Below are 27,500 nucleotides of genomic sequence, written 5' to 3' on the forward strand. Positions count from 1 at the left end.
GCCAGTTTTACTCCTATGAATTCTCCTTCATATATTATTCAATCAATTGTTAGGCCATCTTCTTCTGCGGCTTTACCTCGTTTCATGACTTTTAATGCTTTCTTTACTTCTCCTACTGTTACGTTTGATACTGACTCAGGTGTTTCAATATTTCTATAGGTGACGTTATTTCTTATATCACTAATGAATAGCATTGTATAGAAATCTGCAATTGTTATGACTCCATCTCTATTGTGGATATTATTTCCATTTTCACCATTTAAAGCAAACATCTTGGCGCCCTGTTCCAAGTCTTCGTTTCATGAATTTGATGCTACCTCCATTCTTTAGTGTTTCCTCAATGTTGGTCTGATTATGTTTACGAATATCTTGGGTTTTTAGATTGCTTATTGTTTTGGATAGTTCTGCCAATTCTATTTCATCTCTCTTAGATTTTATCCTAATTTCCAGTCTTTTCTTTATTAGGTTCTTGGTAATTTCTGATAGTTTTCCTTGATCTTGTTTTGGAACTCTTCCACCTATCTCTTGTGCTGATTCCAATACAATTTTTTTTTAAATTACTGTTCATTTTATTTTTCTGTATTTGCTTCCATTTCATCCTGTAGTTGGGAGTACATATTTTGTATTGCTAAACTAAACTCCTAAGATTTTTCTCTATTACAGGAGTTTTTTTTTAAAGGTGGGCTGACATGGTGAATGCAACTTTTTTCTATTAAAAAGAACTACCACAACAGAAACAATGTGATTGGGTTTGGTTTTTATGAATTTCCGCGTTATTTTGTATTGGAGCTGTATTGCTGAGCTTTTCATAATTTATTTTCCCGCCTAAATGTGCCGTTCTGTTTCGGCCGCTGGGCTGGAAGTACCTGTGATGTCATATGGAGACTTTGGCGAGAATGGATGTAATCAATCGAGGTTTGTCAGAACAGAAGATTTTAACTTGGAAAAGTGATTTTGTATTGTTTGTTTGAGATTTTATGCATTTTAATGCCTCACAGGTGTGTTGCAGCAGGCTATTCCAATACAGGAATTGAAGTATCTCCTTATACTTTTTGCTAAAGGATGAATTGTTAAGAAAACCTGGGCCATAATGGCGCCCATCCAAACCTTATATCTTTAGAATCTTTATACTTTATTACATTACTTAAAAACAAATGGTCTGTTTTGACCACATTGTTAGCAACCACCACAAAATAATAATAATAATAATAATAATAATAATAATAATAATAACAATTATCTATAATATTGATTATAAAAATTTTTACGAATACACCTACCTAAATTACATTTTTAACTCTAGGTTACGAAATCCATCAATAAATCAAATATCTGCAACTTGTTGGAAACTTTTAAAATTATTTTTGCCATGGTGAAATCAGATATTTTCTCTTAATTCTCCTGCTCAATCTAAAATACACAGTATTGTTTGAATCTCTCTCTCTCTCTCTCTCTCTCTCTCTCTCTCTCTCTCTCTCTCTCTCTCTGATAGTGACATAAAAAGTCTATTAAGCATATCATCCTATTTCACTGACCTCCATGATAACATTCACGATGACATTATTTTGAAAGATCTTACTAAAATCCCTGTCCGTACTAGAATGGAGAACTTAAGATTTACCATCAACATTTCAACTTGAATTTAGCCCCATTATCTTTGTGTAAGAAGGATTTGCAAATCCAAACTTTGGAATAAGCATTCCCAATCCATGTTCTTGGAATATGCATTCCTAGTTCTTTAGTCTTTCGCACGGTTATCTAAAACTGTCAGAATCAAAGGTCCATGGTGTTCCATGAACCAGTCATAAAGTGCTTTCAAATTGATGTTCAAGATGCAGAACATAGGGACTTTTGATACCAAAGGAGTGTTGTGCAAATGTACAAAATGTATTTTCTTTAGTACAGTTATTAAAAGTTTTACAGACATTATTGTACGTGATTTACTCAAGGTAGGCTTACATTTACGCACTTTGGTGTTTCGCGCTGTTACGGCGTGGGTTCGCAACAAGCTACCAGTAAACCGACGCGGTGCGAGCCAAAATATGACCGTTAAGGCCGATTCACACAACTCGTTTTCTTTCCGACAGGCTGGCCGTCAGTGAAGCGGCGTCTAGCTTTCTTACGTGTATTCAAATGCAACTGTTCATACGACTCGTAAGGTTGACGGCGGCCCTCGGTTGTCAGCCGCCTGAGTCGGCTCGGCTGGTTTGACGGCCGTTAGCTACCCGTCCCAACCAACGGATGGATGATGTTTCGTGTTAACGAGGACCTGTATCGTACCCGTTCGTTTCGTGGCCTACAACCCCGACTTTTCCTCACAGTATAGAGTCATAGAAATTAGTTAGTTTGTTGTTGACACTATGTATGAGAGGTTAATTGAATTACTATGTATGAGAGGTTAATTGAACTTTTTCAAGGGTATGAGATGTTTGACATTGCAAACAAGATGTATAGAAATATTTTACATAAAGAAAAGAGATGGAAAATGACTGAAGAGTCATTGAATAAATTAGGTGAGTTTATTATAATTTTAATATTCTTGGCATGGTGCATTTAGTATAATGAAGATGCATAACTTATCTTATCAACACAGTTATCAACCAGCATCTTATAGTGTCAAAATTATCGTAATTTACTCGATCCTCACGTGACAGAGACTAAGTAAACAATGAAAACAGCACGCGGGTAAACGGATACGGAACGCTTCATGTGAATGTACAACATTACGACGGCGGTTAACTTCTGGCCAGCCTGTTGGAAAGAAAACGGGTCGTGTGGATCGGCCTTTATTGGGCTGCGCGGCACGTACCTGTGCGATGTGTGACGGGTGTGTTACAGCGTGTTGTTGCGATGACATTGCAGTGTCTTACTAAGTGTTTCGGCGTTGGTGCAGTTTTAAGGTGCAGGTTCTTGATGGCATAGATTTATGTACATATAATATATATATATATATATATATATATATATATATATATATATATATATATATATATATATATATATACACATTTACATAGATATATATATATATATATATATATATATATACTGTATATATATATATATATATATATATATATATATATATATATATATATATATATATATATATATATATATATATACTGTATATATATATATATATATATATATATATATATATATATATATATATATTTATTTATATCCATACATGTATATGCATATATATACACAGATATGTATATATATACACATATATATGTATATATATGTATATATATGTATATATATATATATATATATATATATATATATATATATATATACTATATATATATGTATATATATATGTATATATATATATATATATAATATATATTTATAGGCTTGGCTGGTGAACCTGTGTAGGTATATAAAGTACTGTAGTTAGGATATCTTTAAAAGTGTCTTCCACAAAGGGCTCATGATCGGCCAGGTAGTTCAGGTGTTATTGCTTCAGTGATAGTAAGTCTTCTTATGAAATGTTTGTTTTTATACTCCTGTGTGTAATTATTATTATTATTATTATTACTATCCAAGCTACAACCCTAGTTGGAAAAGCAAGATGCTATAAGCCCAGGGGCTCCAACAGGGAAAAATAGTCCAGTGAGGAAAGGAAATAAGGAAATAAATAAATGAAGAGAACAAATTAACAATAAATCATTCTAAAATAAGAAACAACGTCAAAACAGACATGTCATATAATAAACTATCAACAACATCAAAAACAAATATGTCATAAATAAACTATAAAAAGACTATGTCTGCCTGGTCAACAAAAAAGCATTTGCTCCAACTTTGAACTTTTGAAGTTCTACTGATTCAACCACCCGATTAGGAAGATCATTCCACAATTTGGTCACAGATGGAATAAAACTTCTAGAGTACTGCGTAGTATTGAGCCTCGTGATGGAAAAGGCCTGGCTATTAGAATTAACTGCCTGCCTAGTATTACGAACAGGATAGAATTGTCCAGGGAGATCTGAATGTAAAGGATGGTCAGAGTTGTGAAAAATCTTATGCAACATACATAATGAACTAATTGAACGACGGTGCCAGAGATTAATATCTAGATCAGGAATAAGAAATTTGATAGACCATAAGTTTCTGTCCAACAAATTAAGATGAGAATCAGCAGCTGAAGACCAGACAGGAGAACAATACTCAAAACAAGGTAGAATGAAAGAATTAAAACACTTCTTCAGAATAGATTGATCACCGAAAATCTTGAAAGACTTTCTCAATAAGCCTATTTTTTGTGAAATTGAAGAAGACACAGACCTTATATGTTTCTCAAAAGTAAATTTACTGTCGAGAATCACACCTAAAATTTTGAAAGAGTCATACATATTTAAAGAAACATTATCAATACTGAGATCCGGATGTTGAGGAACCACCGTCCTTGACCTACTTACAATCATACTTTGAGTTTTGTTAGGATTCAACTTCATACCCCATAATTTGCACCATGCACTAATTCTAGCTAAATCTCTATTAAGGGATTCACCAACCCTAGATCTACATTCAGGGGATGGAATTGATGCAAAGAGAGTAGCATCATCTGCATATGCAACAAGCTTGTTTTCTAGGCCAAACCACATGTCATGTGTATATAGTATGAAAAGTAATGGGCCAAGAACACTACCCTGTGGAACACCGGATATCACATTCCTATAATCACTATGGTGCCCATCAACAACAACTCTTTGAGATCTATTACTTAAAAAATCAGTAATAATGCTAATAAACGACCCACCCACTCCCAACTGTTTCAGTTTGAAAACAAGGGCCTCGTGATTAACACGGTCAAAGGCAGCACTAAAATCAAGGCCAATCATACGAACTTCCCGACCACACTCAAGGGATTTCTGTACAGCATTGGAGATTGTAAGAAGGGCATCACATGCTCCAAGGCCTTTACGGAAACCAAATTCATATACCTTTATTTAATAATTAATTCTAGCTTAGCAAAACCCTTTTTCCCAAAGAACCTCATTATGTGATCATAACCGCTAGCTTCTTGTTACAAGGATATGATACAAAAACAATTATTTCTCAATATAACGCAATAATAGCTTTACCTTTTGCTCTACTCAAAAGTTTATTAATTGATTACTCAGATTTGTTATGGCATTAATGTATATTACCAGCTACAACGTTATTTTCTTAACTTGGTGACATCATTGATGCGAGGTAATTTTATATATTTACGGTCAGTTCTTGGTAGAGGCAAACTGACAGACAATCCATTAGACAGTTAAACTGACAGAGGGAAACATATTACGTGTTTATGTCATTAAATATTGTAAATGCATTTCGGAGTATTAGAAACAAAAAGAGATGTTCAACAAACTGACAGAAAGGCTGACAGGGTAGGAAAAAACGGATTTTGAAGTAGAAAAATCTATTTTTGGGTGAGATAGCCATGTCGTCCTGATAGAAGTTCCTTACGGTTTTTTCCTGCTGTATGATATTTCTGCGAGTGATTATACAAGAGAATTACCGTCAGGTATCACGGGGTTCTAACCCCTGGAATGACTATTCGAAGATATCGTGTATAATCAGGGACGTATCCAGAGATAACCATAGATATCTGCATCCCCAATAGACTTTACCCAGTCTAATCCACTAACAGGAAGGATAAGTGAGGAGCCGTTACATATCCTCGCGCCATATGGTGCCTTCGCACATCTCTGGCGCCTTATTACACGTCACAGCGGAACTATTGTGAAAAAAGGAGCATCCTACGAGGAATCAGGGAGGGACGTTGTAACGGGTGGGACATCAGGAAGACATGGCTATCTCACCCAAAAATAGATTTTTCCTACATCAAAATCAGTTTTTTGGGCTTGAGCCATGTCGTCCTGAAGGAAGTGCACCAGAGAATTTCCTATTACCCGGTAGGAGGCCTTAAAGAAAGGTCCCAATACCGAGATGCGCTAACCGGATTACTCCGTCAAAGCATAGGTATCAATCTCAACCTTTAATCTCGAACAATAATGAAGCTGTACTGATAAGGATGATGGCCTGTTAAGGAGGCAGAATAGGTCCAAAGAAACACCTTCCACTATGGGGAAGACATCTAACACTGAAGTTGGCTAGTGAGTAAAACGTATGGAACAAATTCTCACCAGAGATCATTAAATAAGTCTGTTCAGGAAGGATAAGAGTCAATAGGCACACTAATTTTATTACCACTAAAAAATGAAATAGGGCTAGAAATAAAAGGCATGCAAAATATCACAGACTTTTATTTACAAAAATCAGAGCAAAGAATAATAATTAGATAACATAATTGGCATAAAAGAAATGTGTTTGTACTCAATAATACATTCCCACTATACCTATACAAAAAGGTAACATTAGGGGATAATCATAGACCTGACATAAGATACCGGAATGAGCTTATGAAAAATTACATCAATTAATAAAGACAAAAACTTACAAGTAAGCAAATAAATTGAACTATAGTCTAATCGACAATAAGATAGTTATACTATAGTTATACAAGTACAAACAAATCAGAGATACATTAATGAATCCTGAAAAACAAAAATGTTAGTGATCCTGAAACAAAAACTCACTGTTTACTCATTATAAGAAATAAGCTGGATGAGATCCCTAGGACGTACTTGAGGGCTACGTCAATTCAGCGGGTTTGATAACACTACCCGCGGCCACCAGAAAATGATGTATCTCTTCCAATTGTTTTAGATAATGCCTGAAGAAAACCCTAGTGGACTTCCAACCTGTATATGCCTGTAAACCCTCAAAGGACATGTATTGGAAAAAATTTATTGATGGAGCCACTTTCCTAGGATCTTGACCCGATGGCATACTAGCTGGGTCTGCTCTTCCTATAGAATAAGTAATCTTTGCTCTTAACTGTTTCAAAGACAAATCTAATCCTACCGTTTCCCCCTTAAATAATTGACCACCCTTAAACTGCACTGTTCTTAATAAATACACTTTTAAACACGGCACTGGGCACAGGAGCGATCACTTGCTAGGGGAACTATTTTCCACGGATCCCAACGATTAGAGGGAAGTTCATTCCTAGCTAGAAAAGTGGGATCGGGGTATAAATTAACCTCGCCATTATCCACAAATTCAATGTGACCCCCGTCTCTAGAGAGAGCCACAATCTCACTAACACGAGCACCAGAAGCCATTGCAATTAGAAAAATAACTTTTTGAGTTAGATCACGAATAGAAGCAGTTTGATTGTCAATATCCGAAGCAAATTGTAACACTTTGTCCAAAGACCAAGAGATAGGTTTCGGCGGAGTCGACCGTCGCAACCTTGCACAAGCTTTTGGAATCTTATTGAAGAGATCCGAGTTGAAGTCGATATCAAAAGCGTATAAAATAGGTCTAGCAAGGGCTTACTTGTACGACGAAATCGTGGAGGAAGTTAATAAAAAAACCTAAACAAAAATCCATGGTAATTGAATCTGGATTCTTGTCCTTGATGAATTTGACCCATTTCTTCCATGACGTTTCATACTGGGTCAAGGTAGTGGAAGTTATAATTTTCTGCAAACTCCAACTTGTCACGTTGAATTTGAAATCTCTTTTCCAGAGCTAAGGCGAAAAAATCACGAGATGAAGGTTGTTCGTTCTCCATGATGAACCGTAGACAATCTTTCGCTGTACCTCCTGGTACAAAATCGAGTTGGGCAACGGCACCAACATGGGGTTCATTTCTGTCACCATGGGGAACCAGTTGCTCTTCGGCCACAGAGGAGCAACCAGGGCCGCTGTCCCGTTGAATGATCGAAGCTTGTCCATAACCTTCATGAGGAGATTGAAGGGTGGAAACAGGTAAATCCTCTCCCAACGATTCCAATCCAGGGTCATTGCATCCATGCTCACTGCTGCTAGATCCATATTCAGTGCTACATAGCAGGGAAGTTTCTTGTTGAGACTCGTTGCAAACAGATCCACTTGAAGTCCAGGGACTTAATCCTGCACGAAAGAGAATGATTTTTCGTCTAGAGAACATTCCGTCTCTAGAGATTGTGTCCGAGATAGGGAGTCTGCCATCACATTTCTTACTCCATGAAGGTGGGATTATTATTATTATTATTATTATTATTATTATTATTATTATTATTATTATTAAATGCTAAGCTACAATCCTAGTTGGAAAAGCAGGATGCTATAAGCCCAGGGGCTCCAACAGGGAAAATAGCTGACAGATGCCAACCTTTCCTCTGAGCCATTGTAAAGATGGCTAACATTACATGATTTATTTGAGGAGACCTCGACCCTTGCCTGTTGATGCAATGGACTAATACTTTGCTGTCGAGGACTAGACAAATGTGAATGTTCTTCTTCAAATGTAACTTTTTGAGGGACAAGAAGACTGCCATAGTCTCCAGAATATTTATGAGGAATTGTTGAAATTTCTGGGACCAACCGCTTTGCACTTTTTTGAGTGGGGTATGACCCCCCCCCCCAACCGTCCAATGAGGCGTCTGTATGAAGAATCGCTACCGGAGGAAAGCGCAACGGTATCGTCTGTGACAGGCTTTTGGCAGTGGACCACGGTCGAAGTTGTCTTCGGAGTAGCACCGGGGGTCTTCTTCTGATGGTCGCGAAGAGCTTTGGAGGCTCTCCGTTTCCAAACTCTGTTTGCATCCTTGAGCCGTACTTTGAGGACAGGGTTCGCAACAAAGGCGAATTGCAAAGATCCTAGAACCCTCTCCTGGCGTTGCCTGGTGGTCGTTCCCGACTTGATCAGAGACCGGACTGACTTTGCTATTTCTTTCCTCTTGGAGGGAGGTATAGAAAGGGAATGAGAATGTAGGTTCCAATGAATCCCCAGCCACTGTAAAACCTGAGCTGGGGCCAGTCCTGACTTCTTGAAGTTGATCTGAAATCCTAGAGACTGAAGGAACCTTACAACTTGAGAGGTTGCTTCCGAACACTCCATTGCCGAACGAGCCCACACTAGCCAGTCGTCCAGGTACTCCTCTACTTGAAGGCCTTTTTCCCAAAGTTGTTGAACGACTGTGTCGATAACCTTCGGGAAAATCCTCGGAGCTATGTTGAGCCCGAATGGCATAGCTCTGAATACATAAGCCTTTCGCTTCAGGCTGAAACCAAGGTAGGGGTAGGAAGCGTCGACCTATCAGAAAAGGCCAATAAACGTCGGTAAGATCTATAGAGACGGTGTAAGCCTCCTGGGGTAGTAAGGTCTGTATTTGCGAAATAGACAGCATAAGGAACTTGTCGCACTGAACGAACAGGTTTAGACGGGACAAGTCGAGAATAGTTTGAGGTATAATTGAATCTTTCTTTGGCATGCAAAATAGACGACCTTGAAAACTCATAGATCTCGTGCAACGGATAACTTTTTTCTTCAGAAAGTCTTGTGTTGACTTCTGGAAAAATCTCCTGAGCTATGGAGGCAGTCTCTTCCACTTCCAACCCAAGCCGTTGGAAGTGACGCTCTGTGCCCAAGGACTGAATGACCACCGGTCCTTGAACAAGGTCAGCCGTCCCCCTACCGGAATATCCTCATTGTTTGAGCTGAGGATGTGCACCCCTTCCTCCTCTGCCGCCTCGATGTCCGCGACCCCTGGACCTGCCTCCTCTGTCAGAGCAGCCTCTGCTGCCTCTTTCTCCCTTTTGGGATCGAAAGGACGACGACCCCTGCTCATACACCGGATTGAAAACCGGGGACTGTGTAGTCACGGGATGAGGAACGGCAAAAACAGTCTGAGGAGTGTTGGCCGGGTAAGGAGCAAACGACCTCCTAAGATAAGTTGGTTTGTGGGACCTCTTAGGCTGTGGTCCTACCCAGGGGTGAATTTCCTCTTCAGAGAGATCCCCCACCTCTGGAACAGGCTCTTATTCTCGGCTGCTGCTTTATCTAAATCCTCCTTCACTAGTTTCTGGGGAAAAAGGTCCTTTCCCCATATGCAAGACTCAAAGAGACGTTTCGGCTCATGGCGTAAAGTGGCTGAAGCGAGTTCATGTTCTCTACAGACTGTACAAGCCTGAAAGAAAGCATAGAGATCCTTCATAAAGGTAGCCAGATGAGGTTTTGCTAACAGGGAAAAGACTGGCGTATCTGTAATATTCCCAATCATCATTTCCATGAAGCACTGGAGAGACATCGAAACTGATAGTCTCTCTCTAGTCTCCAGTTCAGCTTTAAGGAGGTGTTCAGGAATCCTGGGCAGTTTCTCATTAAATTGGCGACTGGCTACATCCTTATCCAGTTTACCTTCGGAAAAAGTACCTGGACATCCATCTAATGGTCAGCATCATGTAGAAGAATGAGTGATACAGGTCTACACTGTTCCAACACCGGGAGAGATTTACCTTTCTGAATGGCCTTTTTCACAGCTATGAAGCCCTTCGAAGCAAAAGGGAAGACCATCGTGTCTGGAGCCACAAAGGTGGCTGACCTTTTACCAAAGGCACCCAGCTGTGTATTAATACAACCTGCCGTCTTCATTTCCTTCACTGCCAGGTGCTGAGCCCTTGTATGTTCCAGAAGGATCGTTTCTTTAGGGGTAGTATTATCCCTCAATGAAACTCCTTCAGCTAACCTCACATAGCAAAAGGGATGGGCCTCAATATCTGGATAAAATTCCAGATTGGCCACCGGCCTGAATCCTAGCCCTTCGCCAATGTGGAGGATATCCTCAGAAAGTACCGCATGACCTGTATACCTCCAAGGATTCTGCTGCCTACAGTAAGGTAGCTGAGAGGGCAAGACTTTAATCTTACCCGGTTCCTCCTGCAACTTCAAAGCCTGTATTTCCTCACGCAAGGCTTTGAACATCATAAGTTGGTATTGTTGGGTCCCTTCAATGAAAGCCTTCATGTTAGCCAATAGGGACGAATCCCCCAATGTACTCGGGAATTGAGGGGGTATGGGTTCCACAGGCTCCATGGGATGGAGGAGTAAAAGTAAAAGGAACCGCTCCCGTTACTGAAGATGTAGTCGTCGTCGCAGATAAATAAATAATAATGGGGAAAAATTGTATAAATAAAAGTTCTTGTCAGAAACTTGGGACTCCAGTCTTCAAAAATTTCCCTTGTAGGCCTAAGTTGAAGAAGTCTTAATCATCATATATACCTGGTCCTGGTCTGACTTAACTCTTAAGATAGGGAACTGCAACATTGGTAGAAACTGGACTCAAAATCGGTCTCTAGAAGGGATCTTTTAGTCAGGAGGAGACTTGCAAGTCTATTTAACTAATTTTTATATTTTTCTCTTAATTTCTTTTGTGGATTATAAGAAGATAGCTGAAATACAAATGAAATTGAGGGCATAGAAATATTATTAGATTTAGATAGTAAATGTAAAGAATTAATAAAGAAATAGAAAGCGTGTAAGTTTATTATTATTATTACTTGGTAAGCTTCAATCTTAGTTGGAAAAGCAGCATTCTGTAAGCCTAAGAGCTCCAACAGGGAAAATAGCCCGACGCAAGGAAATAAAATATTTTAAGAACAGTAACAACATAAAGATTAATATTTCCTATTATATTATTATTGTAATTACTTGCTAAGCTACAACCTTAGTTGGAAAGGCAGGGTGCTATAAGCCCAGGGGCTCCAACAGGAAAAATAGCCCAGTGAGGAAAGGAAAAAAAGAAAAAAATATATTTTAAGAATAGTAACATTGAAATAAATATTTCCGTTATCAACTATAAAAACTTTAACAAAACAAGAGGAAGAAAAATAATATAGAATAGTGCCCCCGAGTGTACCCTCAAGCAAGAGAACTCTAACCCAAGACAGTGGAAGACCATGGTACAGAGGCTATGGAACTATCCAAGACTAGAGAATAATGGTTTGATTTAGGAATGTCCTTCTCCTAAAAGAGCCGCTTACCATAGCTTATGAGTACCTTCTACCCTTATCAAGAGGAAAGTGGCCACTGAACAATTTCAGTGCAGTAGTTAACCACTTGAGAGAAGAAGAATCGTTTGGTAATCTAAGTGTTGTCAGGTGTATGAGGACAGAGGAGAATATGTAAAGAATAAGCCGGACTATTCAGTGTATGTGTAGGCAAAGGGAAAATGAACCGTAACCAGACAGAATGATCCAATGTAGCATTGTCTGGCCAGTCAAAGGACCCCACAATTCTTTAGCTGTATTAGGCCAAATAGAAAGACGGCTAGACTTCAATCAATCAAGAGGTCATTGAACAACTGACCATATCCATGTAATTAAGCAGGTGAGGGAAAATTCAACAGAGCATTACAAACCACTGTGTATGGCATTTTTAGACCATTAGAAAGCTTTTGATTGTGTGAAAACTTCAGCAGTAATGAGAGCCCTTCAAAGGCAAGGCATAGTTGAATTTTATGTTAGAATACTTGTAGATATCTATACTCCAAGTACAATAATCCTAAAGCTGCATAGAGATATTAACAAAATTCAGATTGAGAAATGAGTTAGATAGTGAGACCCAATCTCTCCAAAATTATTCACAGCATGCCTAAAAGTTTTAAGGATTTAGATAGGAAAAATGTAGCAATTAACATTAATGGCGGAATGTTTTAGCAACCCAAGATTTGTAGATGATTGGCATCTCAAAAAAGAAAAGTATTTAGTCAGATGGTCCTACCAGTATTAGCTTATGTATCGGAAACTTGGAGCCTTACTAAAGCCTTAGAATGTAAGCTAGTTACAACTTTAAGCGCTATGGAAACCTAATTCTGAAATCTGTAATGGAATTGGGATCCAATTCTTTTTGAGCTTTTGTGAGCAAACAGGCAAGACATTGCATTCTTGGACAAAAGTTGCTTTGCATGTAATTCCAATACTACAAAACAAATTAGGTAGGTTACTTATAATTTACTTAGATTTGTCCAAATAGTATTGAGTGACCCTTACTGGTTAAGGAAAACTGTCTTTTGTTAAGGAGGAATATGAAAAAAAATTGAGGTAAACCTTCAATCTTCATAATTAATTTGAAATCGGGGAAAACAGATAAACTTATCTTATAGTCACCAAAGCCTACTTTGAAAGGTATACTTGCCATTCACTATTTCCTGTTTTGATGCCAAAGTCAACAGAAAGGAATATTTTCCAGTGAGATTTTAAGTAAATTTTTTTTCTAAGGTTTTAAACAGGAACTGTTTATATATTGTGATACTGTCTAAATTCTGAACAAAAGGACTACTGGAGACTTAAGTATTAACAGATCTAAAATCAACCGCTATAGTGTCTGATGCTGAAAAATCTAATCGCATATTCTCTAGCACAGAAATCAGCATAGATTCTACCTTTAATAGCTGAAATTGAAAGTTTCTTATTATAAAAAAACTGTAAGAACTTTAAAATGATAATGTAACTAGTTCTAGTGTAAAATAATAATGTAACTAGTTCTAGTGGCCAAGAAATTCTTTGACTTACACCAATCAAATATGGAATATTAATATTAAATTTCTGTATTTCTGTACTTGCCTGATGTTCATATTTCTTTCATCTGCAGAAGCTTGGTTATGTTAATGTTACCCCTTAAAATTAAGAAACTTTCATGTTTTTTCCTTCAAACATACTAATGACTCTATAAACTAATAAGACTTAACAGCACTGATCTTCAATAACATGGTACGCTTACCGTATCACTTTTCAGTCTCAAGTCAAAATGATTTCCTATCCTCTTGATGCCACTAGTTATTGGGGAATAGTGTGAACATGCATATGAACATCAAGTGTGTATAGAAATAACAAATTTTATCATTAAGATTTCGTTAATTTCTTTGAACCTCACCTGGTGTTCATATTGCTGACTCCCAAACTTTATAAATGGTATGTAGGCAGTGAAGGAATGGAAGAGTCTACTATTGTAGACTTACCTTTATTCTAATTTGTAGCATGCTCTAAATTTCAGTGTGAACATTAAAAAAACACTTCACCCAATTATTCATTTATATAGAAAGAAAATTACTGTGAACCTCATGCATAATTGTATAAAATCCAACCAATTAAATGGGATAGGTGGCTTGACTGCAACCCAAAAACTTAATTCTAACTAACTAGCCTCTTAAATTCACCATGCTGTCTGGCCAATCTCCAGTAGCTGTTATCGGCCCTAAAGCTCAACAATCGTGCCCTGTAATTCATACCCCTTTAAGATAATGTTTCGTAAATGCAAATTTGGTATGCTATTGAGGTGTTCCTAAAACCCTTTCCAAACAAGAGATTTAATAAAAAATTTTTAGATGTAGCTGTACTTCCTGTATCAAGAGCCCTAATTTTAAAATCTTCAGTAAATTTAGATCCAATTTGGGATGATATTGCTTTCTTGGACAAAGTTTATGTCTTAGACATAATTATAATGCTACAAAACTATTTAGGCACATTACCTCTTATATCTGTAGAATCCTCCAAATGATATTAAATGACTTTTGCCGGTAAAGGGAGACTATCCCTGGAATAAACGACCACCTCCTTTTGTAATTAAGGTGAAAAGGATAAGATTTTGGAAACCTTTAATCTCAAATTAATCTTTTGCTTGAAATCAGTGAAGAGGTAAAATCATCTTATGATTACTAAAAGTTGCTGTAAAAGAAATTGCTTGTAATTCACTTATTTGTTTTCTGAAGTAAAATTTACGTGTGCGATCTTCAGCGAAAGTTTTTTAAAGGTTCGAAACATGAACTCTTTAAATACTGTAAAACCATGCCTAAATTCCAAAAGATAGATATGACTGATAGAGGTCTTTCAATATAAAAAATTCTAAAAAGACTCAATAAAGGGCCTGATATGAACAAATCTAATGATATATCAAGTACCGAAATCAGAATAGATTTATACCTTTACTGGCAGGAATAGAAAATTTATGATCACAGAAAAGGAAACATAAAAAATAAAAAATAACATTGTAACTAATTCTAGTAACTAATAAATTCTTTGTACTTACACCAGTCAAAATAAATATTTTTTATACATTTTTAGTAGACTGTCCTTTTGAATCTTTGATAGCTAATATAGAATACCTCAAAAGTTATTTGCGTAGAAAGATATGTTGGATAGGACTCCTTTCTGTAAGATGTAGCTCGTATGGATTTAGACCATTACCCACCTTTGGTTGTCTGAAAAGATTGGTTTGCATGATGGCCTCCTAGAACACTCCGTAATAGGCCACAGAACTGTTGACCGTTCCCTTTGTGGCTAAAATGTAGCTATCAGCACCAGCCTGCTGTTTACAAAAGTTTTGAATTTATTTACCCCCTGCCAAATCATGTCAATAAGTGGGAAGGTGTGAAGGTCCAGGTTTGACTAGTCTTGCAACAGGTCATTTACCTTCCTTGATGAGCAAGAGAAATCTAACTTTTGTTTAGTGAGGCTGGAAACATGTCTATGTTTGGTGGACCCAGTAGGCGGATGTAGCGACCATTTTTTTAGCGGATCTACTAAGATTTTTTGTTACCACTTAAGGAACTGAGGAAGAAGAATTATTCCTCTCAAATTTGCTCAATTACTGTAATTAGAATTTCTTCTATCCGGTACAGGGATTGGATTTTGCCTTCCCTTATTCCTGGATGCATGCCAATACTGTCATGGTACCTGAGAATATTACCACAGTCTTTTCTACTACCAATGTTTCCTGAACTTAAGGCCTTGAATATCGCTGTAAGTTCCTGTCAATTGACATAAAGAGTTGATCCCTGTGACACCCATTTGCCTGAAAGATGTAAAAGATCTAGAGCTTTTGCCCATCTTTCATGTAAGGATCTGTAGACACAGAGATGCATAGGATCTTCATCTCCAAGGAAACTCCGTGCGATAACCGATTAAAATTGCATTAACAATTTAGTAGTTAGAACTGATTCTTTTTCACTGGAATTGAGATTGTGTCTAGCTTGGGGAAACTTTATTTAAATTAGACTGAGATGTAAATGAAAAGGTATCATATTAAGGGATATTTCAGGACAAATTTCCCCTTACAACGTCATAGTCTATTAAAGACTCTTCACATCCAAACTGACAGAGACTTTTAATAAAATAGAAAAAATTTAACCCTCTTTTCAAACATAAAAACACGAAAAAAGAACTTCTATTAATATACTTATGTAAAAAAGTCTTCTGAGTTTACACAAGTTGGTACTTTTGCACTTGAGACCAGAAACCATAATCTATTTAGAAACCCAAGCAACTATACAGTACTTCTTCAATCTGCATCCTTTCCCACGCATGTCAAAAATAGCCATTCGTCAGGAATAACAGAACTTTGGAGTGCCAGGATACATAGCCTATAGAAATGGTGGCCATCATTCTTTTGAACATTTGAGGGGCCATTCTGAGACCAAGGCCCGACACTTTCATTGGTGAAACAGCTAACCACTAACGAAACATAATTCTTCAAGTTCAGATGGACAGGGATGGAGAAAACTTATCATTTAGGTAAATGTAAGCATCCAATCTCCTTTCTTTATTGACCCAAAATCGTTGTGGGTGTTTGCATGGAAAATCTTGCAAGAATTGTAAACTTTTGAGAATCGAGATATCCAGAACTGGTTTCCAACCTCTGGACACTTTGGAGACTATGACTAGCCTGTTGTAAAAACCACGAAAAAATATTTAATATCTCTTTTATCAAAATTGTTTTACCAAAACTTTTCCAATCTCTAGTTTGAAAAATTAGTGCCATCGTTGTATTTTTTTAGCTAGTTTTGATTGGTTCCTTGGACAAGTCAAGTATGGAAAATGGAGAAATAGAAATCTTGGAACTTCCTTTGACTCCAATCAGCACCTGCAAATTTGGATAAAGCTCCTCCTGGAACTCCACTCTGATAATAATGGGAAAAACTTTGTTTTTATTCAGTCACTACAACATGACAGATTCTCAATTAGGGATCTTTTCATTTTAATAACTGAATTTGACTTGTTCTCCTACCAAATGGAATTATCATGTGATCTCTGTGTTTCCATTTCTAAAATCATTTGTCCTTCGACTATGGAAAGAATTGAAAATAGAATCTGTATTAGTAATTTGAGTACTTGCTAGTTTTAAATAAGCATTTATTTTACCCGTTGTTAATGCGTAAGCAATATTGGACAGCATTAGATATACCAGAAACCTTGATATCAAGGAATGATAAATATCTAAAACTAACCTCATTCAAGTACGTGGCAACATTATAGTACACAGGTAAATAGACCAAACCTCAATCTAATGTATTTCTCTTCATATTTCTTATGTCACAAAATCTAATAGAATTCATTACTGTAATTTATTTGTAATAATGATCTGTAATTTCCTTGCTGATAGGCTGAAGGGCAGAGTACAGATAGTAATGGAAATTGATCGATCCTGTGGGGTAGAAGGCTTTAATGTTTTACAGAAACTTGAATTACCATCCTTAGTTTAATTTGTGATAATGTTTATAGATCTACCCAAAATAAAATATTCACCTCAAGTAACTTATTTGAATATCTTTAAATAATTTGTCTTAAACACTAATCTTCATTTTGTCTTTATAATATCCTGATTAAAAAATCTTACTAAACTACTTTCAATTGTCTACCTATTATCGATTTAGGAACTGATGTGCATTTATTTAAAAAGACCCGTTTATACAAGTTTGGTACTAATCCCTGCATTTATCCCATAAGAAAAAACTTGTGATGAACTAGTTGCCAGGGTTGCAAAAAAGTTTTGTACACAGCTCTTTGAACTTGATGCAACTGAACAGTTTTAACAAATATTTACAGATTAATTAAAAAAAGAAAATATTTTGGTGTAAAGGAAGTGTACAATTTGCCATGCCATCCACATAGTAATAAGAGGTTGTTAATAAATACTTAATTCATCAAGAGAAGTGATATAAGATCTACACTAATGGCTCTCTATATAAGAGATAAACAATGGTTTAAAGGCAGTTACTTTACCTAGAGGAGAGATATAAGGATCCAGATTACCATCTCAGTTTTCAGCTGCATAATCCAGTTGTCTAAAAGAGCAAGTAGACATGCAGGAATGCGAGGATTTTGCTGCAGAAAGGTTTAAAGGGAACTAAGAATTTGAGGCTTTACTAGAGGATATCGATATTTGGAGGTACCATGCACTATTAAAATGCTTACTAAATTGTGCACTAGAACCACTTGCTACTACTTCACGAGTCAGGCTAGGGTTTGTCACATGGTAAGTTAGGCTTAAAAAATTACCCTTAATAGAACACTTATTGTACTTCTGAGCTTTGAGGAGAGAACCTAATGACGTTAAATTCTTAATAAGCTCGTGACTATCAAAACTAATCTCTGCCGGCTATAGCAAAGTCAAAGGTTGGAGTAGCATTACTGTGATCATTCCCTCTATAACCAACTAGCCAAGTGTTCTCTGGATTTCCCCTTGTACTAAATGAAAGTTTTTATTTTTTATTTTTTCAACCTTTGATCTGACTAGCAACCATGAAATATATTTTCCAAAGGAAAACAATAAGGCTGATGCACTTCTCCCAAAATACTCTTAAATTGTAAAGTTCCCCTTACATGAGGAACAAAGAGAAAGTGGACCATGATAATTTTGTAGATTTTAAGGGGCTAACATCAGTATTCCAGGAGAACTTGATAGAAATCATAAATATTCCATTGTTTATAATATATTATACTGTCTTTGTGATTGCCTACCTAGATAACCAATGAAGCTATTTGCTTCCTAAGATATGGGGGATAGCCATCATTTGGTAAGAATTAGCTCATATGGGTTTAGCAGTCTTATCCTCAAAACTAATTATCTGAGAGGCTTGGCTTGCATGCCTACACCCTCCCCCCCATCAACCACTGATAATAGAGGCAACAGACCTGTGAGCCATTTCCTTTATGGATAAAATATAGCTATCAGCACCATCCTGGTGATTTTGGAAATCCAGAATTTGTTTATCACCGGCTGTATCGTGTCAATAGGTAGGAAGTGGTAAATATCTATACTTGACTAGTTTTGCAACAGGGCTTTTACCTCTTGGGTGAACAAAGCAAATGTATATATTTTTTTTCCACTAGGGATGCAAACATGTCTGTATTTGGTCAACTCCATCACTTCTAAATTCTATACATGTTGACATGTAGCGACCATTCTTTTGGATACTTTTGATTCTTATGCTTGGCTGATCTGTTATCCCTTTGAGCTACAAGGAATAAAGTCCCCATAGAAATAAAGCCTATTTGATATACAACTGATGTAGTAACAATGTTTAGTAAACTTAAGAGACATACCAGTCGGGGCATGAAAACAACATGAAAGGTCATGCAAAAGTCTGGCATGTGTGATCTTTAGCTTTGATGCCAAGATTCTAAAATATTTAGTGATACTGATAAAGCAGCCTGTCCTTCACGCAGGAGTCTGTTATCGTTTGCGAGGTGAAGATTTCGTATTGGGGTAAATGGGGTTGATTGGTTGTGGTTAGTTTTATTTTTTAAGGTCAAGAAGCTCTTGCTTTAGGATAATAGAACACTGAATCTCAGTAAAGATTCATAAAATTAAACAATTCTTCAGCTGTAATTAATTGTTTCAATGCTTACTCAAAATACATACGTCTTTCTTCGCACGAAAAGATTGGTTGCAATGAAAGTAAAAGCTATGAATTTTCATAATGATGTACCGTATGTAAAACCCCTTATTCCTATTGGAAAGATGTAATAGGTAATGGAGCCCTGTTGGACATTCTTTTGAGGTATAAGTGTTGTGAAAAATAAATTAGAACCCATGTGAGTTAAGCATAAATTTCAGCTAAGTATTTAAACAATTCCTTCTAGTTTAGAAATTCAAGATAATTTTAGTAAAAATTACTGAAATGCATTTTTTGAATACCACATTCCCCTGGTTGAAGGGAGCCACACTATTACTAAGTTTAGTAAATATAGGGTAACCATGTTAAACTCCTAAACTCAAACACCTTACGTTTGAATTTGACTTGGTATATGCACATCTTGATCTGTCCAACTCTGTATACATTCTTAATTTGAGAAATGAAAGTGATAACATAACCAATTCTTACACGATTAGAACTAATTTTGTAACTAACTTGAGTCTTTAAAATTGCAGTAACTACTGAATTTTGAATGTTTTAAATTCTGTTGCTGAACTAAAAATTTGATTGATTATATACTTCAAAATCACCCCTGCTCCCAAAGTTGAGCTAATGTCCAAACACACAGGGTAACAAATAAGGAAAAGTTAGTGATACTAACTCAATGAGGTATTCAAAACAACTAATTAGAAAATTTTGCCTGCATGTTGATGTAAGGATGAAACATTTCAAGGAATAAATTCCAGATTTTCATGCACAAAATATTGAAGGGAGAAAAGGAATCACAAGAAGGTTCCCTAACAATGTGAATGAAGTTTGTAATTGATTTCCCAAACTCATTGAGAAGCTTGAAGAATTACCTTTCATTTCCTGTCAATTTCAATTTGAAGATTAACATGGAATTCCCCAAGCAAACTTACTTTAAAAACATTGACACTATATAAAGATATCCAGCTATGTTTACATTTATAATTACTACCTTTAAATTCATATTCAGAGCCATCGTCGTATTAACTAGACTGTACTGCAAGGTAAGATAAACCATTTAATGTCCACAGTGAACCATCCGATTACTGACTTGATTAATGGAGAGAGGGTCTTTTATCATAGTGTTAATTGGTTTAAACATAACCGTGATCTAAGATTCAGTATTGGAAATAGAACACTTTTGTAAATTTATAATTAAGTACATCTTATGTATAGATATAAACTCTCTGGATAGGTATATTGACATCATCATCATTGATATTTTGGTCAGATCATCCCTTTATAAGGAAAATTGTAAAATTAATTCTTGCTATGTTCTTCCAATCAGTATTTAGTCTTCTTGAAGTACCATGAAGTTAGCCTTCATCTATTAACTCCCCTTGAGATTTGAGACTAGGTCCTCATTTATGAACATTTTTTTTTTCCTCCCAGGAGTTTGTCCTAAAACTCTTTTTCTAACTAATTACTTTTATTATTTGTCCACAGCATCTTAACATTCGAGTTCTTAGCCTTCTTTCTGGCTTCTTGACACCCCATCCTTCTGCCAATTCCCTATTAATGAGTGTAGTCAGCCTGATACATTCCAGCTTTGAACCTTATAATTCTAATACTCCTTATAAAAATATCTTCTATTTTCTTTTTGCTGCTTTGAGCAGTACAGGTCTAAGACTTTGCTCTTTCAATTAATTGAAAATATTCAATTAACAGTAGACTGGCAATCTCCCTCTATTATCCATGTTGCTGCCACTACTCTCTGGAACTATTGCTTCACTATCTAGTATGTCTACATTGTAAAATATTTTCTTATCTTCTCTAAGACTTACGCATCTATCACAACAGAGTCTTTAACTCGTTTATCTTCCCCATTTGCTTTTTTTTATAAGTTTTGAGCATCTAGAATTGCAAGCTCCTTGTAAATTTTGTATTTCAAGGACACCTTTAGTTACACCATTTGTCATGTATGGTACACACTACAGAGTTTACTCTCACATTTTTCCTACAAGAAGTACTTGGCCACTTACCAGTGTATTCTTTTTCCTTTACTTTTTTCCATAGCATTAGCTCAATTTTTCATACATTGATTTTGATGGTTCTTCCCATTCTACTATTCAATCTTTTAAAATTTATTACCGCCTTTTCTTTAGATTATGCTGTTAAGACTAGGTCAGTTGCATACAACATCTGCCTGTGGCCTACACCTTCACTCCTTAGTAGCATCCTGTATTACTACAGTATGATGAACAGCAAGGGGCACAACTCTTAACATTAATTTGTAGTTTTCTTTCTGTTTGTCCTGAAAACTAATGTGATATTTTTCATTGCTTAGTGTACTTGATATATTTCTGTGTATAAACATTATTGAATATTTTTTTCCTCTTTTAATTTTTGCATTTTATAAGTTGAATGGAATAAGCACTAATACACTGCAGTTGTATTACAGGATTCTTTATCAACACAGTGTGGCTATCCTGATAGACAACAATTTGATTTTTAAATAAACCATTGCCATGAAAACATTCTATAATTAATTGCTAGTGCCAATAAATAAGAAAAGGTATTTTCTTCTGTGAAACAGCTTTGTTCTCTAAATACCATATTGATTTAAGCCCCACAAGTAGTGCAAGCTGCTTTAACCAGCATGTCATTTGTAGAAATAATAAGATTGCACTTACGAGACATGAAGTGGCAAATATTTTGATTTACAAGGAGTGCCTCATATGTATAGCCCACAAGGAGTTCTTATTTCACAGTTAATCATCACTACCAAGACAATAGATACTTTTTTGCTTGATGTAGTTCACCGAGATTAACAAGAGAGTCATTTGTAAAACATTAATTTTTATCTTTTTAAGATTATCATGCTTCTGGAGATATTATTTTCTCATTTTCCTATATTGGTATAATGTTACTGTATTTGTATTAAATTTTAGTATAGCATGTCCTTTTGATGTTACGGACTTATTGATGTATTTTTTCAGAGTTTTCTTAGTGAACATGCAAGACCTTATTCTGATAGTATTTATGATGAAATGATGGCCACAAAAGCAGCTCAGAAGCAAGCTACTGAAGAGGCAAAACAGGAAAGTCGTCGTCAGAGAGAGCTTCAAGAAGAGGAGCAACGAACTGTAAATCAAGAGGAAGTTGCAAGGTATTTTTTCCCTCTCTGTACTGCAGTTTGTCTGTAGAATTATCCACACTATTGTGAAAAATATTAGAGCAAGTATAGTGAAGAATTTTTCAAGATGCATTAGTTCAACTCTGAAGTATGTCTGCCAATATATTTATGTAGATCTAGACCATATTGATTACATTACTCAAGTTCCATCAACTTTTAGATAAGGATGAGGTCTATGCAATGAATAAGGGTCTTTGTCCTACAACTGTTAATAATCATCATTTTTAATACTTATTGTTGGGATCATGTTTTATGTAAATGAACCTCCCATAATGTTCATATTGTTAAAGTTAAAGTTAAAGCTTACTTAATATTAATGTTACTCAAAAAGACTTAGAATTTTCCATTTTCATCTCTACAAGAGGTCAACCCTCTAGCCACCAAGGCGACATCTGGTGTTTAATGGTAACCTAGACACTTCTGGTCTATTCAGTCTTCTTTGTCACTATGATGTATGAGACATAAAGTGATATATCCTTTGCTGTTTTACGATTCTGGTTCAAATAATTGAACCAAGAATAAATCAACAAGGTGTTTTACAAAGGCTGTCATTATCAACCACTTGAAACTGTTTAATTACAATGTTAATTCTAGTAATTTGGAGTTACCATCACAATAAAGTGAATGTTATCCTTTGTGGCTCTAAATTATTTAATAATTAGTCGGGGATGTCTTCTAGAATTGCTTTGAATGTCGATAATAGTAGTTCACTCATCTTTGTGAAGATGTTTTTATATTGTTTGGAAGAAAGTGGTTCACTCACATTTCATCTTCTAAGTTCTGTTCAATTAAGAGCTGACTACTGTGAGTCCTCATATATCAAGAATTAACATTTTATATACACCTTTACTAGTTTGACTCTATTTGCATTTAGTTCAACGGAAATCCAGAGATGACCTGTGAATAAATTCTCTCTTTACATATTCTTTGCTATTTTCCAATTTCATCTGAAGCATTCATAGTTAACTACTTGTGATGTATAATAATGACATGAATAGTATATTGTTTTGGTAGGATAGAAGGAGAATTTTCTGTAATTTTTAAGATGAACTTCAGTGCTCTTTCGTTTGAATCAATGTTTGAATGGCAGTAAGCCGGGTTTATTGGAGGCTAGAGATATTTACTGCTTTGTAATAAACAAACAGTAATTGCTACATATTGTGCACCCAACAAATCGTGTCGACACGAGAATATTTACAGATGGCTTCAAACTGTTGGAACCTAAATTTATGTGTACTTTAGGCTCCAGAGCCTTTAAATATGTGGCCTCGAGACTATATAATAAGCTCTCATGAAACATTCGAATGATTGAAGACAGTAAGGCTTTCAAGAGGAAACTGAAGACTTTATTATTTCATGAGTCTTTTGACAATGACGATTTAACAGTGAATGAACAATACGCGAAATGAAACGTTAATTACTCTGAACGAAAATGGTAAAACGACAGTGGAGGTCCTATAGAGAGTGGGGTTCCCCTGCTGTATGGGACCGGAAAAGCAGCCATCAAAGTAAGTAAGTAAAGACCACTGAGGATTTTGGTTTTGGTGAAGCTATCCCAACAAGTTGCTTGTGGAAGTTCTGATACTTGTTATTGTTCTACGTCATTCCTAGATTTTAACAATACACCTTATACTCAATAGTTGTCATAATTTTATTAATCATAGTCTCTCTTAGAGCAATACAGGTAGTCGTTGACTTGCAATCTATGCAACTTTCGACAGTTTGACTTTACAACCACTTTTTCAATGTGATGACGTCTCACGTATGTCGGAAATAGTACACTAATAGGACAAATATTTCCTTAGAAATAATATATTTTCTTTTATAAATTTGAACTAAGTAGTTATATTTTACTTAACATAATTTTTACAACATTATTAATTTTGCAAATTTCTACACAAACTTTGGTGAACTTAGGAGCAATTTTCCCTCTCCACATCTCGAACCTTACTGTGATGAAAGGTAATGTTTTTGCCGATTCATTACTCTTTGACTATCTGGCTGAGCGTCAGTTTTATATTGAGTTTGGCATTGACATGATTGTGCTTCTTAGTTATAAAATCAACTAATGTAGAAAATCCAATTTCACAGTTATATGTTGTTTGGAACTGCATCAAGTGCCTCAAAGAAAGTGCTGCAAGTCCAGGATACACCCAAAAATCAGCCAAACTTCCTTCTCTGTTCTCTGAATTGAGTCTTTAAATGTCCCATTTGTTTCAATCTCAACAAGATTATCAACCTCCATTGATGATAGAGTGACACTTATCTTTATTATCCCTGCTTCATCTGTAACAAATGGATTTGTAATCTACTTAATGGTTGAGTTTGATTCTTCAAAATATTTTCCCACCACTGAGTGAAAGTCTTGTAGATGGGCTTTGAAAGCCTCTGTTGTGTCACCATCTAGCTCTTCTTTGGCAGTAAGAAGGAAGTCTGCTAAGGAAGGAAAAGAATCCAATTCTTTGCAGTTAAGGTGGCTAGTAGTAGTAGTAGTAGTAGTAGTAGTAGTAGTAGTAGTAGTAGTAGTAGTAGTAGTTTATTAACAAAACAAACATATGGTACAGAAAAGTAATCTTCGTTACTTATGAATTAGATTTGTCCAAAATCACCCTTACACAAATATATTTTGAGAGCAATATTTCACACCTACTCTATCAATCCACAACACAAGACCCAAGGTCATAATTCCTCTTTTTCCCTCTCCCCCCTTTTTCTTCTTTCCCTTCTTTCTTTCATTTTCTTTTTCTTCCCCTACAATACCAACTACTCAAACATCGTTACGATTTAACTTCCAACATATCATAACCCTAATACAATACAAAACTACATCCTTAGAGCATCGCAGTTATTGCACATATGTCAGCAATACTTCATATACAAAATTACAAAATCCTTCTAAATAAACTGTTTCACTGAGTAATTCCTCAATATCTGCAAAGTTTAACATCTGGTACATCTCCTGACAGTGATCAGGAAGTGGGCGGAGTATCAACTCACATTCTGTTTGCACGTGACTATCATCACACTGATACACACGTTCTTCCCAAGGTGTGCAGCTGCAGAGACATGAGACGCAGTCTTGTAAATGCCCCACGTTTATAGTCCGGCATGAAAATGTTTGTCATATAAACTGTATGCACAGTCATCATCGGATTCTTGTCTGTAATATAGGTTCCCAACTTTGTTACCCCTTGTGCCTTCCCTCTAACAGCTTCAGAGATTTTCTCTAATGGGTGTAAATTACCATTTCCCATACATCTATCAAGAAAACGATATCCTGGGATATTTGCATCTGTACAAATTTGATACACCCTGTGAATCGATTCGTCATGGTCAGTATGATCAAATTTTTACTGCATGAAGCTACACCTCTGTTTTTCAATCACTGCCCGGACTGGAGGGATACCTGCCTCCACTATACACAGGTTTACACTTGTGTTTCTACGTACACTTAGTAAACATTTTCTTAACTTTGTAGGTAGTAGGTTGGCCAGGGCACCAGCCACCCGTCGAGATACTACCGCTAGAGAGTTATGGGGTCCTTTGACTGGCCAGACAGTACTACATTGGATCCTTCTCTCTGGTTATGGTTCACTTTCCCTTTGCCTACACATTCACAGAATCGTCTGGCATATTCTTTACATATTCTCCTCTGTCTTCATACACCTGATAACACTGAGATTACCAAACATTTCTTCTTCACTGCACTGTAATTGTTCAGTGGCTACTTTCCTCTTAGTAAGGGTAGAAGAGACTCTTTAGCTATGGTAAGCAGCTCTTCTAGGAGAAGGACACACTCCAAAATAAAACCATTGTTCACTAGTCTTGGGTAGTGCCCTAACCTCTGTACCATGGTCTTCCACTATCTTGGGTTAGAGTTCTCTTGCTTGACAGCACACTCGGGCACACTATTCTATCTTTTCTCTTCCTTTTGTTTTGTTGAAGTTTTTATAGTTTATAGGAGAAATTTTAATATTCTTAAAATATTTATTTTTCTTTGTTTCCTCTCCTCACTGGGCTATTTTCCCTGTTGGAGCCCCTGGCATTATAGCATTCTGCTTTTCCAACTAGGGTTGTAGCCTAGCAATTAATGATAATAATAATAATAATAATAATAATAATAATAATAATAATAATAATAATAATGATAATACTAATGATAATAATAATATATTGCTTTTCCAATTCTTTATTACTATTTGTCTCCCATGATTCATAAGCATATAACAATGATGATGTCACTATTGCATCAAAAGAAATTTTTTTTTATACATAAAAGGCATCCGAGTGTCGCTCTCACAAAATATAGCAAATTTGTTTACAATAGTCTCAGACGATATTTCATGTTTTGCCATAGCGGCCTTGCTTCCCCCCCCCCCCCCCCCCCCGAGTCCGTGAACCATGTACTAAGATACAGATACTCAGAGGAATTGTTGACATTGTATCCACCACTTGGTATCAATCTCTTATCATTATCTTCACCATTAACTACAAATTTTTTTTTTTTTTTTCGTTAATCACCATGTCGCTTTCACCACAAAATTGGCATACAACATCTAACTTCTTTGTATACATCTCTCTATTTATAGCTAATATGACAGTATCGTCCATTAAAAAACTTGCATGCAAATTACATAGAAATCTATCCGTTCCAACCGTTCTCAACGTGCTTACCATATGATCGATGTGTAGTACCAACAATAAACAAATTTTAGAATAATTATATTGTATTTGACCTATTTTTAGAATAATTCTGACTGTTCAAGAATTCTTGGCATAGTCGGAGGACTGAGAGGGGAGTCTGG

At 36.1% G+C, this 27,500-nt stretch overlaps 1 protein-coding gene across 3 annotated transcripts in view; it reads left to right on the forward strand.

Moving 5' to 3' along the window:
• Gcn2 (eukaryotic translation initiation factor 2 alpha kinase Gcn2) overlaps window positions 1-27,500 on the forward strand; it is a 571,098-nt gene that overhangs the window by 150,543 nt on the left and 393,055 nt on the right. For all 3 annotated transcript variants that reach the window (XR_011046192.1, XR_011046195.1, XM_068385322.1), the window contains one exon: window positions 22,499-22,668. Coding sequence is in view for 1 of the 3 variants with exons in the window: in XM_068385322.1 (XP_068241423.1) it covers window positions 22,499-22,668 (170 nt within the window). In the remaining 2 variants the exon portion in view is untranslated. The remainder of the gene's footprint in view (window positions 1-22,498; window positions 22,669-27,500) is intronic.

The sequence above is a fragment of the Palaemon carinicauda genome, chromosome 1, assembly GCF_036898095.1.
Source record: "Palaemon carinicauda isolate YSFRI2023 chromosome 1, ASM3689809v2, whole genome shotgun sequence".
NCBI lineage: Eukaryota > Metazoa > Arthropoda > Malacostraca > Decapoda > Palaemonidae > Palaemon > Palaemon carinicauda.